The sequence below is a fragment of the Coregonus lavaretus genome (genome assembly GCF_964263955.1).
Source record: "Coregonus lavaretus genome assembly, chromosome: 33".
NCBI classification, from domain to species: Eukaryota; Metazoa; Chordata; class Actinopteri; order Salmoniformes; family Salmonidae; genus Coregonus; species Coregonus lavaretus.
The window spans coordinates 15,289,372-15,302,687 of record NC_140020.1 but is presented as its reverse complement, the minus strand read 5'-3'; the positions used below and the strand labels follow the sequence as shown (position 1 = coordinate 15,302,687).

The following is a 13,316-nucleotide window of genomic DNA, read 5'->3' as shown; positions in this document are numbered from 1 at the left end:
ATTGCAATTAATTGCAAAGTCCCTCTTTGCCATGAAAATGAACTTAATCCCAAAAAAACATTTCCACTGCATTTCAGCTCTGCCACAAAAGGACCAGCTGACATCATGTCAGTGATTATCTCGTTAACACAGGTGAGAGTGTTGCCGAGGACAAGGCTGGAGATCACTCTGTCATGCTGATTGAGTTAGAATAACAGACTGGAAGCTTTAAAAGGAGGGTTGTGCTTGAAATCATTGTTCTTCCTCTGTTAACCATAGTTACCTGCAAGGAAACACGTGCCGTCATCATTGCTTTGCACAAAAAGGGCTTCACAGGCAAGGATATTGCTGCTAGTGAGATTGCACCTAAATCAACCATTTATCGGATCATCAAGAACTTCAAGGAGAGAGGTTCAATTGTTGTGAAGAAGGCTTCAGGGCGCCCAACAAAGTCCAGCAAGCGCCAGGACCGTCTCCTAAAGTTGATTAAGCTGCTGGATCGGGGCACCACCAGTGCAGAGCTTGCTCAGGAATGGCAGCAGGCAGGTGTGAGTGCATCTGCACGCACAGTGAGGCGAATACTTTTGGAGGATGGCCTGGTGTCAAGAAGGGCAGCAAAGAAGCCACTTCTCTCCAGGAAAAACATCAGGGACAGACTGATATTCTGCAAAAGGTACAGGGATTGGACTGCTGAGGACTGGGGTAAAGTCATTTTCTCTGATGAATCCCCTTTCCGATTGTTTGGGGCATCCAGAAAAAAGCTTGTCCGGAGAAGACAAGGTGAGCGCTACCATCAGTCCTGTGTCATGCCAACAGTAAAGCATCCTGAGACCATTCATGTGTGGGGTTGCTTCTCAGCCAAGGGAGTTTTTATTTTTATTTTTTATTTCACCTTTATTTAACCAGGTAAGCCAGTTGAGAACAGGTTCTCATTTACAACTGCGACCTGGCCAAGATAAAGCAAAGCAGTGCAATAAAAACAACACAGAGTTACATATGGGGTAAAAAACATAAAGTCAAAAATACAACAGAAAATATATATACAGTGTGTGCAAATGTAGCAAGTTATGGAGGTAAGGCAATAAATAGGCTATAGTGCAAAATAATTACAATAGTATTAACACTGGAATGCTAGATGTGCAAGAGATTATGTGCAAATAGAGATACTGGGGTGCAAAAGAGCAAAATAAATAACAATATAGGGATGAGGTAGTTGGGTGGGCTAATTTCAGATGGGCTGTGTACAGGTGCAGTGATCGGTAAGGTGCTCTGACAACTGATGCTTAAAGTTATTGAGGGAGATAAGAGTCTCCAGCTTCAGAGATTTTTGCAATTCGTTCCAGTCATTGGCAGCAGAGAACTGGAAGGAATGGTGGCCAAAGGAGGTGTTGGCTTTGGGAATGACCAGTGAGATATACCTGCTGGAGCGCAGACTACGGGTGGGTGCTGCTATGGTGACCAATGAGCTAAGATAAGGCGGGGATTTGCCTAGCAGTGATTTATAGATGGCCTGGAGCCAGTGGGTTTGACAACGAACATGTAGTGAGGACCAGCCAACAAGAGCGTACAGGTCACAGTGGTGGGTAGTGTATGGGGCTTTGGAGACAAAACGGATGGCACTGTGATAGACTACATCCAATTTGCTGAGTAGAGTGTTGGAGGCTATTTTGTAAATGACATCGCCGAAGTCAAGGATCGGTAGGATAGTCAGTTTTACGAGGGCATGTTTGGCAGCATGAGTGAAGGAGGCTTTGTTGCGAAATAGGAAGCCGATTCTAGATTTAACTTTGGATTGGAGATTCTTTATGTGAGTCTGGAAGTTGAGTTTACAGTCTAACCAGACACCTAGGTATTTGTAGTTGTCCACATACTCTAGGTCAGACCCGTCGAGAGTGGTGATTCTAGTCGGGTGGGCGGGTGCCAGCAGCGTTCGATTGAAAAGTATGCATTTAGTTTTACTAGTGTTTAAGAGCAGTTGGAGGCTACTGAAGGAGTGTTGTATGGCATTGAAGCTCGTTTGGAGGTTTGTTAACACAGTGTCCAATGAAGGGCCAGATGTATACAAAATGGTGTCGTCTGCGTAGAGGTGGATCTGAGAGTCACCAGCAGCAAGAGCGACATCATTGATATACACGGAGAAAAGTGTCGGCCCAAGAATTGAACCCTGTGGCACCCCCATAGAGACTGCCATAGGTCCAGACAACAGGCCCTCCGATTTGACACACTGAACTCTATCTGAGAAGTAGTTGGTGAACCAGGCGAGGCAGTCATTTGAGAAACCAAGGCTATTTAGTCTGCCAATAAGAATGCGGTGGTTGTCGAAAGCCTTGGCCAGGTCGATGAAGACGGCTGCACAGTACTGTCTATTATCAAATCAAATCAAATCAAATTGTATTGGTCACATGCGCCGAATACAACAGGTGCAGACATTACAGTGAAATGCTTACTTACAGCCCTTAACCAACAGTGCATTTATTTTAAACAAAAAAAGTAAGAATAAAACAACAACAAAAAAAGTGTTGAGAAAAAAAGAGCAGAAGTAAAATAAAGTGACAGTAGGGAGGCTATATATACAGTAAAATAAAGTGACAGTAGGGAGGCTATATATACAGGGGGGTACCGTTGCAGAGTCAATGTGCGGGGGCACCGGCTAGTTGAGGTAGTTGAGGTAATATGTACAATCGCGGTTATAATATCGTTTAGGACCTTGAGCGTGGCTGAAGTGCACCCATGACCAGCTCGGAAACCGGATTGCATAGCGGAGAAGGTACGGTGGTATTCGAAATGGTCGGTGATCTGTTTGTTAACTTGGCTTTCAAATACTTTCGAAAGGCAGGGCAGGATGGATATAGGTCTGTAGCAGTTTGGATCTAGAGTGTCACCCCCTTTGAAGAGGGGGATGACCGCGGCAGCTTTCCAATCTCTGGGGATCTCAGACGTTATGAAAGAGAGGTTGAACAGACTAGTAATAGGGGTTGCGACAATTTCGGCGGCTAGTTTTAGAAAGAAAGGGTCCAGATTGTCTAGCCCAGCTGATTTGTAGGGGTCCTGATTTTGCAGCGCTTTCAAGACATCAGCTGTCTGAATTTGTGTGAAGGAGAAGCGGGGGGGGGCATGGGCAAGTTGCAGCAGAGGGTGCAGAGTTGGTGGCCGGGGTAGTGTTAGCCAGATGGAAAGCATGGCCAGCTGTAGCAAAATGCTTGTTGAAATTCTCGATTATTGTAGATTTATCGGTGGTGATAGTGTTTCCTAGCCTCAGTGCAGTGGGCAGCTGGGAGGAAGTGCTCTTATTCTCCATGGACTTTACAGTGTCCCAAAACTTTTTGGAGTTAGTGCTACAGGATGCAAATTTCTGTTTGAAAAAGTTAGCCTTTGCTTTCCTGACTGCTTGTGTATATTGGTTCCTAACTTCCCTGAAAAGTTGCATATCGCGGGGGCTATTTGATGCTAATGCTGTACGCCACAGGATGTTTTTGTGCTGGTCAAGGGCAGTCAAGTCTGAGGAGAACCAGGGGCTATATCGGTTCTTAGTTCTGTATTTTTTGAATGGGGCATGTTTATTTAAGATTGAGAGGAAATTACTTTTAAGGAACAACCAGGCATCCTCTACTGACGGAATGAGATCTATATCCATCCAGGATACCTGGGCCAGGTCAATTAGGAAGGCCTGCTCGCTAAAGTGTTTTAGGGAGCGTTTGACAGTGATGAGGGGTGGTCGTTTGACCGCGGACCCGTTACGGACGCAGGCAATAAGGCAGTGATCGCTGAGATCCTGGTTGAAGACAGCTGAGGTGTATTTAGAGGGTATGTTAGTCAGGATGATATCTATGAGGGTACCCATGTTTACGGATTTAGGGTTGTACCTGGTAGGTTCGTTGATAATTTGCGTGAGGTTGAGGGCATCTAGTTTGGATTGTAGGATGGCTGGGGTATTAAGCATATCCCAATTTAGGTCACCAAGCAGTACGAACTCTGAGGATAAATGGGGGGCAATCAATTCACATATGGTGTCCAGGGCACAGCTGGGGGCTGAGGGGGGTCTGTAGCAAGCAGCAACAGTGAGAGACTTATTTCTGGAAAGGTGGATTTTTAGAAGTAGAAGCTCAAACTGTTTGGGCACAGACCTGGATAGTATGATAGAGCTCTGCAGGCTATCTCTACAGTAGATTGCAACTCCACCCCCTTTGGCAGTTCTATCTAGACGGAAAATGTTATAGTTGGGGATGGAAATTTCAGAATTTTTGGTGGCCTTCCTGAGCCAGGATTCAGACACTGCTAGAACATCAGGGTTGGCGGAGTGTGCTAACGCAGTGAATAACTCAAACTTAGGAAGTAGACTTCTGATATTTATGTGCAAGAAACCAAGACTTTTGCGATTACAGAAGTCAGCAAATGATAGCGCCTGGGGAGTAGGAGTGATACTGAGGGCTGCAGGGCCTGGGTTAGCCTCTACATCACCAGAGGAACAGAGGAGGACTAGAATAAGGATACGGCTAAAGGCTTTAAGAACTGGTCTTCTAGTGCGTTGGGTACATAGAATAAAGGGGGCAGATTTCCGGGTGTTATAGAAAAGATTCAGGGCATTATGTACAGACAAGGATATGGAAGGATATGAGTAAAGTGGAGGTAAACCTAAGCATTGGGTAACAATGAAAGAGATAGCATCGCTGGAGGCATCAATTGAGTCGGTCTCCGCGTGTATAGGGGGTGGGACAAAGGAGCTATCTAAGGCAGGTTTAGCTGGGCTGGGGGGTCTACAGTGAAATAGTACAATTAGAAATAACCGAAACAACAATAAGCTAACCATGTTTGGGCTGAGGCTAAACATAAACAGGATGTAGTACCGTAAAAAGGAACAGTCCAGCAGACATCAGCTGTATAGCTGAGTTATCATAAGGTCCGGTGAACAGCAATAGGATAGTTCGGAGGCTGCTAAAGCACTAGCGAGTAAGAGGCCACGGCTAGCGTGTGCTAGCGGGCCGGGGCTAGCAGATGGAATCTTCGTGGTTAACGTCGTAACCACATCAGACAATTTCATCGGCAGACCAGTCGTGTAGGATCGGCGGGGCTCCGTGTCAACACTAGGTGGTCCCGTCCGGTTGACAGAGAGGTAGATAGCCGGGAGATGGGCCTAGCTCAGGATGATTAGCCAGACCACAGCGTCCATTTTGTTGCAGCTAGCTGGTAGCGATGAATCCGGAGTTAAAGGTCCAGTGATTCAGTGATTCCGGCGGAAAAACTGATATGTTCTGGGTCGATAACGCGCTGTGCAGACTGGCCGAATATCCGGTGATTAATGTCCAGTGATTAAATTAATTCCGCAGAAAAAAATCCAATGTTCTGGGTGAAATACCGCTAGCTGTGGCTAATAGCAAGTAGCTAGTTAGCTGGCTAGCTAGTTTCAACTGGAGATTCTAGATAAAGGTAAGTCAATAATAGAATCCGTTCCACATTGAGTGAGGCGGGTTGCAGGAAAGTATATTTTGTAGAAGGATGAAAAGTCTGATAGGGAAATATGTACGAAAAATACAAAAAAACTGGGTATTTACAGGCTATTTACAGACACACGACAAAAACAGAACTGCACTACTACGCCATCTTGGAAAAATATGGGGCTCACTCACAATTTTGCCTAAGAACACAGCCATGAATAAATAATGGTACCAACACATCCTCCGAGAGCAACTTCTCCCAACCATCCAAGAACAGTTTGGTGGCGAACAATGCCTTTTCCAGCATGATGGAGCACCTTGCCATAAGGCAAAAGTGATAACTAAGTGGCTCGGGGAACAAAACATCAACATTTTGGGTCCATGGCCAGGAAACTCCACAGACCATAATCTCATTGAGAACTTGTGGTCAATCCTCAAGAGGCAGGTGGACAAACAAAAACCCACAAATTCTGACAAACTCCAAGCATTGATTATGCAAGAATGGGCTGCCATCAGTCAGGATGTGGCCCAGAAGTTAATTGACAGCATGCCAGGGCGGATTGCAGAGGTCTTGAAAAAGAAGGGTCAACACTGCAAATATTGACTCTTTGCATAAACGTAATGTAATTGTCAATAAAAGCCTTTGACACTTATGGAATGCTTGTAATTATATTTCAGTATACCATAGTAACATCTGACAAAAATATCTAAAAACACTGAAGCAGCAAAACTTTGTGAAGACCAATACTTGTGTCATTCTCAAAACTTTTCACCATGACTGTACACACTGCGGGGGCCATCTGTCCTCTATCTGCTAATTCTATTCTGACTGTGTAATCCGTTAAGACAGGAGTCATTAAGGCTGTCCTATTTTGTGCCAGAAGAGGAGGCAGCAGGTTGAAGAGAGTGCAGCTCAGATCTGCTATGTAATGTTGCTCCACAACATGGAGAGGTGACCGCCCTACTGTCCTCCTGCTCTGCTGTGACGATCACAAAGGCACCTGCTGAGGCACTCCAAAATACACTTCCAAAACATCTATCAAAATGGTGCTTTAGAACAGCAGAAATAATATTTCAGAACAGACTGCAGGGCTCAACATTAACGCTTGTCCGCTTGCCCAGGGCAAGTAAAAATAATTGATGGACAAGCAGATTATAGATTAAATTGTCCAAATGGACAAGTAAATAAAATCACGCAAAAATCACAATATCAAACAATTAGGTTACTCCAATCAGAAGTGGATCAGAATTGGATCAAACTTTCCACAGGCACTCGTGTAGGCTATAACCGCAAATGGCCAACATGCAGTTGATGAAACCCATGCTACATACTCCGGCTGTAAAACGCTTAGCGTTTTATTAACTGCATGTTAGCCATTTGCGGTTATAGTCTACACGAGTGCCGGTGGAAAGTTATTTTAGGACATCAGACATGAATATGACATTAATACATGCTAATAGCTAAATAGTTAACTAGCGAGATAACCAGCCAAACTAAACAATATGTGTTGAATTTGCTATCTAGTTAGGATTCTCATCTATTCAATACTGGTCATGTTATTCTGAAAGTTAAACAATATTATTAGAATAGCCTAATTGACAAGTAGCCTAACTCGTATGCTGTCAATATCTCCATGGCCTGAACACTGAATATTTTAGACTTACAAATAGATAAACATTTTAGTTAGCTACCTCGCCCATCTTAGCTATTGGATCCCTGGTTCACTGAGTGAGAGAATTATTTTATAAAGACATAAAAAGTATTTGGTGGTAATTGTAATGTTGCAGGGTGGCCAACCATCCTCCAGGAGAGTCCCGGAGAGCTACTGTGTGTGCATGCTTTTGCTCCAGCCCTGCTCGAACACACCATATTGTAAAAAATCTGCCGCTCAACAGGACCTTGATAAGCTGACTGGTGTGTTTGAGCAGGGTTGGGACAAAAGCCTGCACACCCAGTAGCTCTCCAGATGGAGGGTTGACGGACCATATGTGTTTTATACAGTAGCCTATCAATGCAGTATTTGACTTTGTGGGGGGTTAAGTGCCTTGCTCAAGGCCACAACGGCAGGATATATAATACATGGCATCAGAGACCAGCAGCCTTCCATTGTCAATACCAGTGATCATAATTCATGTTATTTTGTGAAGTGGTTCCTTGCATCATACAATACACTTTTCAGGCACCTATTTTGCCCATTGTGTTACAGACCATTTTGGGGGGGGGCAAGTGACTTGAACTTTCAGACAAGTAAAAAATCAGTCCTACTTGTCAGAAGGACAAGGGTCTAAAACGGTGAATGTCAAGCCCTGGACTACACTGGCATGTTACAGTGTAGTTCAGGTGGCAGAATTATTTTTGATAGTTTTTGTTATTACACAAGAATAACGACCTGTAGTGGTATTACATATTTGTAAAAAAAAAAGTATTTAGTCAGCCACCAATTGTGCAAGTTCTCCCACTTAAAAAGATGAGAGAGGCCTGTAATTTTCATCATAGGTACACGTCAACTATGACAGACAAAATTAGAGAAAAAAATCCAGAAAATCACATTGTAGGATTTTTAATGAATTGATTTGCAAATTATGGTGGAAAATAAGTATTTGGTCAATAACAAAAGTTTCTCAATACTTTGTTATATACCCTTTGTTGGCAATGACACAGGTCAAACGTTTTCTGTAAGTCTTCACAAGGTTTTCACACACTGTTGCTGGTATTTTGGCCCATTCCTCCATGCAGATCTCCTCTAGAGCAGTGATGTTTTGGGGCTGTCGCTGGGCAACACGGACTTTCAACTCCCTCCAAATATTTTCTATGGGGTTGAGATCTGGAGACTGGCTAGGCCACCCCAGGACCTTGAAATGCTTCTTACGAAGCCACTCCTTCGTTGCCCGGGCGGTGTGTTTGGGATCATTGTCATGCTGAAAGACCCAGCCACGTTTCATCTTCAATGCCCTTGCTGATGGAAGGAGGTTTTCACTCAAAATCTCACGATACATGGCCCCATTCATTCTTTCCTTTACACGGATCAGTCGTCCTGGTCCCTTTGCAGAAAAACAGCCCCAAAGCATGATGTTTCCACCCCCATGCTTCACAGTAGGTATGGTGTTCTTTGGATGCAACTCAGCATTCTTTGTCCTCCAAACACGACGAGTTGAGTTTTTACCAAAAAGTTCTATTTTGGTTTCATCTGACCATATGACATTCTCCCAATCCTCTTCTGGATCATCCAAATGCACTCTAGCAAACTTCAGACGGGCCTGGACATGTACTGGCTTAAGCAGGGGGACACGTCTTGCACTGCAGGATTTGAGTGGCGGCGTAGTGTGTTACTGATGGTAGGCTTTGTTACTTTGGTCCCAGCTCTCTGCAGGTCATTCACTAGGTCCCCCCGTGTGGTTCTGGGATTTTTGCTCACCGTTCTTGTGATCATTTTGACCCCACGGGGTGAGATCTTGCGTGGAGCCCCAGATCGAGGGAGATTATCAGTGGTCTTGTATGTCTTCCATTTCCTAATAATTGCTCCCACAGTTGATTTCTTCAAACCAAGCTGCTTACCTATTGCAGATTCAGTCTTCCCAGCCTGGTGCAGGTCTACAATTTTGTTTCTGGTGTCCTTTGACAGCTCTTTGGTCTTGGCCATAGTGGAGTTTGGAGTGTGACTGTTTGAGGTTGTGGACAGGTGTCTTTTATACTGATAACAAGTTCAAACAGGTGCCATTAATACAGGTAACGAGTGGAGGACAGAGGAGAAGTTACAGGTCTGTGAGAGCCAGAAATCTTGCTTGTTTGTAGGTGACCAAATACTTATTTTCCACCATAATTTGCAAATAAATTTATTAAAAATCCTACAATGTGATTTTCTGGAGAAAAAAATCTCAATTTGTCTGTCATAGTTGACGTGTACCTATGATGAAAATTACAGGCCTCTCTCATCTTTTTAAGTGGGAGAACTTGCACAATTGGTGGCTGACTAAATACTTTTTTCCCCCCACTGTATGTTGGCCCGCTTTAGAGGATGTAGCTAGTAGGCTAGCTAACTATGAATCTGGCCACATGACATACTGTAGCTATAATAATTGACAACGCAGATAGCCGTCACTGACTCACTGCTCAAGAGAAGAGGACGCGCAGTGGTCCATTCATCATAATAGAATTCTAGCGACATAATGTAGCAAGCTACATCACAATGTTACAATGTACGTTAGCTTGGCTAGACATCTTTCGAATCTCAGTCCAGAAACAGAAATCGCTATCAGGACGAGCAGAACGCTAAATCCCCCGATGATGAAAATACTCTGCTCTCTCTGCAAACTGCATTATTTTGTCATGAACAATTGATAGTCATCTATTCAGGCATTTCCGTTACAATGTCTCATCAACAACGATGCTTCATCATCGCATTATCAAGAAACACCAGATGCCCCGGGAGAGGGCTACTACTGCTAGCTAGAGAGCTAGCTGCTAACGCGCCACGGAATCCGCAGAAACCCCCCTATCCATTAGTTTAGCATCAGCTAGCTAGAAGCTAGTGAAGACGTACACCGATAAATGCATGAGCAAGGCTCTCGTCCGTTCAGACATTATTGCTATAAAAATATCAACAGATGGGGTGTTATTCTTTAATAAAATCTAAATAATAAGATCTTACCTGTTTTAAAAGTATCAAATCCATCCTCAAATTCGTTTCTCCCCCACATTATGACTGATTTCATGCGCCCGATCGCAGTGAAACTCTGAGGGTAGATTCCACAAGAAAAAAGCTGAACGTGATCACACAAAAGGTGGAGAGAATTCCTCAAGAACTTTCCATGATTACATGGCGCGAAAGGACATCCATAGCTTTAAAAACGGAAACTTAACTGTTTCTTATAACATGTCCTATGCCCAAAACGAGCTCCATAAATCGGAAATCTGGGTAACGTTGACTGAAGAACTAGCTACTATCGAATTTATGACAACAGCAATGCATGCAAGGAGTTATCTCACTGAATGTGTGCCACAGCTCCTTGCGAAAGGCTCAATCTGAGTTTAGTCTCCTCCCCCCCTCCCCTCAAACTCGGTCAGTGCTGAGACCACTGCAGCTAAGCAATGGTTGAGTGCTATACATCAGTGGTTGGGTGCACTGCCTTGGCGACCCTAAACATAGGCAACCGGCCATCATACACAGTATTCTCACATTCTGAGAAACGTTTTATTGTCTGGATTTTTGCCCTTTTGTTTTTGAGCTGCTGTATGCAGTCAAAGGAAAAGCGCCACAGCCTGACATTCGGAAGTCTTGGTGAAGTTTCAGCCCATAGGTGCGCATCATGCATACATTTTGAAGTTTCTTGGCCCGTTGTCACTTTTGTATTCTTTATTTATCCAGGTGGCGTGTATTCATGGATTCCAAGGGAAGCCAGGCTTCCCGAAAAAAAATTGTCCTTCAATTCGCAAGAGGCTGAACGTATCTCAGCGGAGCGCGTCGTGTGAGCATACGATCGAGAAAAACAGCGCCCCTCTGTCTCTGTATGTAAAGCCATCTTTCTGATGCTGTCTGGTCAAAAAGAGTATGATATTGTTGCTGCCTGTAGCATTGAATCAAATGGAAGACAGCAAGCATTTGGCCTCCCTTGATAAAAAAATATATACAATAATAGCCAATCAGTGTTGAGCTAAACTGAGTTCAACTGTGAATGGTCACACCAAAAAAAGTGTCAAGGGAAGCCAGTTTGGATTTGGCTTCACACCAATCACATCACATCAAGCCAAATGTCATTGACAGAAAAAAACTTGAATTGTTGCATCTTCTGTTGTTGTGTTGTTGTCCTCCGGTGTCTAGCTAGCTAAAATTGTCCCTTTCCTAAATTAGCCATGGATGGAGATAGGGATTTGGACTTGTGGTTTTACTTAATTCTCCGTACTGGCCAATGATTATAACGGCGATTCTGATCCAACCACAAATTCATACACTGTGCCTCTGGCCTGAGAGGATGGAAGTTCAATATGTAGCTAGATGTAGTAGGCTAATGTTAACTAGCTGGCTGATCGTTGCACATGAAAGGAAGTTAGGCTAGCGAGCAAGCATTTTAGCTAGGTAGCCTAGGACAACAAAAACTTAAAGCGTGCACTGTATGACAATCATAGACCGTTTTAGCAACATGAAAGAGAGGAGGATGGCATTGGCGTTTCTCTACAAGTAGGGTGAGTCAACATGTTTTTTTTAACTTACGCACACACACACACACACACACAAATCAGTACCATGGACAGCCACATGAAATTTAGCTTACGTTGATTGGACTAAATTGTTTTTGGAATCTTTTAGTTGTCACTGTATTAGACTAAGCATAGGTGATTTGATGATGTTGAAACGTTGAAGTTGAAATGGTGCTGGAATAGTGGAGGCAACTCCTCTTTTCTTTGCAACTACTCTCCGGTGTTCTAAATCAATAGTTGTCGGAAACATTAACTTGATTGACCATGCAACTGTTTGTTACATGCAATATGCTTTGTGGACCACCAGAAATATGTTTCTCTCCGGTTTTGTGATGAAACAAAAGGTATGGTTGAATTTATACTGCCACTGTGTCTTCTTATTGTCTCGGCCTTAGGCCCACGATGGCAAGGCATATGAACTAACAGGTTATAGAGCAAACAACGCCATTATCACAACACATAGGTTGTAATATGTTTTTGTTTTTTTCTGGCCAGTAATTTTATCCACGCACCGCTACTGGCTGAATCCCAATTAAACAACAAACAATATACACTACCAGTCAAAAGTTTGGACACACCTACTCATTCAAGGGTTTTTCTTTCTTTTTACTATTTTTTAAATTGTAGAATAATAATGAAGACATCAAAACTATGAAATAACACATACGGAATCATGTAGTAACCAAAAAAGTGTTAAACAAATCAAAATATATTTTATATTTGAGATTCTTCAAAGTAGCCACCCTTTGCCTTCAAATCAAATCAAATCAAATCAAATTTTATTGGTCACATGCGCCGAATACAACAGGTGCAGACATTACAGTAAAATGCTTACTTACAGCCCTTAACCAACAGTGCATTTATTTTAAACAAAAAAAGTAAAAATAAAACAACAACAAAAAAAGTGTTGAGAAAAAAAAGAGCAGAAGTAAAATAAAGTGACAGTAGGGAGGCTATATATACAGGGGCGTTGCAGAGTCAATGTGCGGGGGCACCGGCTAGTTGAGGTAGTTGAGGTAATATGTACATGTGGGTAGAGTTAAAGTGACTATGCATAAATACTTAACAGAGTAGCAGCAGCGTAAAAAGGATGGGGTGGGGGGGCAGTGCAAATAGTCCGGGTAGCCATGATTAGCTGTTCAGGAGTCTTATGGCTTGGGGGTAGAAGCTGTTGAGAAGTCTTTTGGACCTAGACTTGGCACTCCGGTACCGCTTGCCGTGCGGTAGCAGAGAGAACAGTCTATGACTAGGGTGGCTGGAGTCTTTGACAATTTTGAGGGCCTTCCTTGATGACAGCTTTGCACACTCTTGGCATTCTCTCAACCAGCTTCACCTGGAATGCTTTTCCAACAGTCTTGAAGGAGTTCCCACATATGCTGAGCACTTGTTGGCTGCTTTTCCTTCACTCTGTGGTTCGACTCATCCCAAACCATCTCAAATGGGTTGAGGTCGGGGGATTGTGAAGGCCACGTCATCTGATGCAGCACTCCATCACTCTCTTTCTTGGTAAATAGCCCTTACACAGCCTGGAGGTGTGTTGGGTCATTATCCTGATGAAAAACAAAATGATAGTCCCACTAAGCCCAAAACAAATGGGATGGCGTATCGATGCAGAATGCTATTGTAGCCATGCTGGTTAAGTGTGCCTTGAATTCTAAATAAATCACAGACAGTGTCACCAGCAAAGCACTCCCACACCATAACACCTC

The 13,316-nt window shown here is 43.5% G+C and overlaps 1 protein-coding gene across 2 annotated transcripts in view; it reads right to left on the bottom strand.

The window, feature by feature from the left end:
* Window positions 1-10,407, bottom strand: part of LOC311108030 (centrosomal protein of 85 kDa-like) — an 83,118-nt gene extending 72,711 nt beyond the window's left edge. Inside the window, exon 1 of one of the 2 annotated variants that reach the window (XR_014610481.1) lies at window positions 10,061-10,383. Coding sequence is in view for 1 of the 2 variants with exons in the window: in XM_084150667.1 (XP_084006793.1) it covers window positions 10,061-10,124 (64 nt within the window). In the remaining variant the exon portion in view is untranslated. Of the gene's footprint in view, window positions 1-10,060 lie in introns of both variants that reach the window. The other variant, XM_084150667.1, reaches the window with a different exon arrangement.
* Between the last annotated feature and the right edge of the window lie 2,909 nt (window positions 10,408-13,316).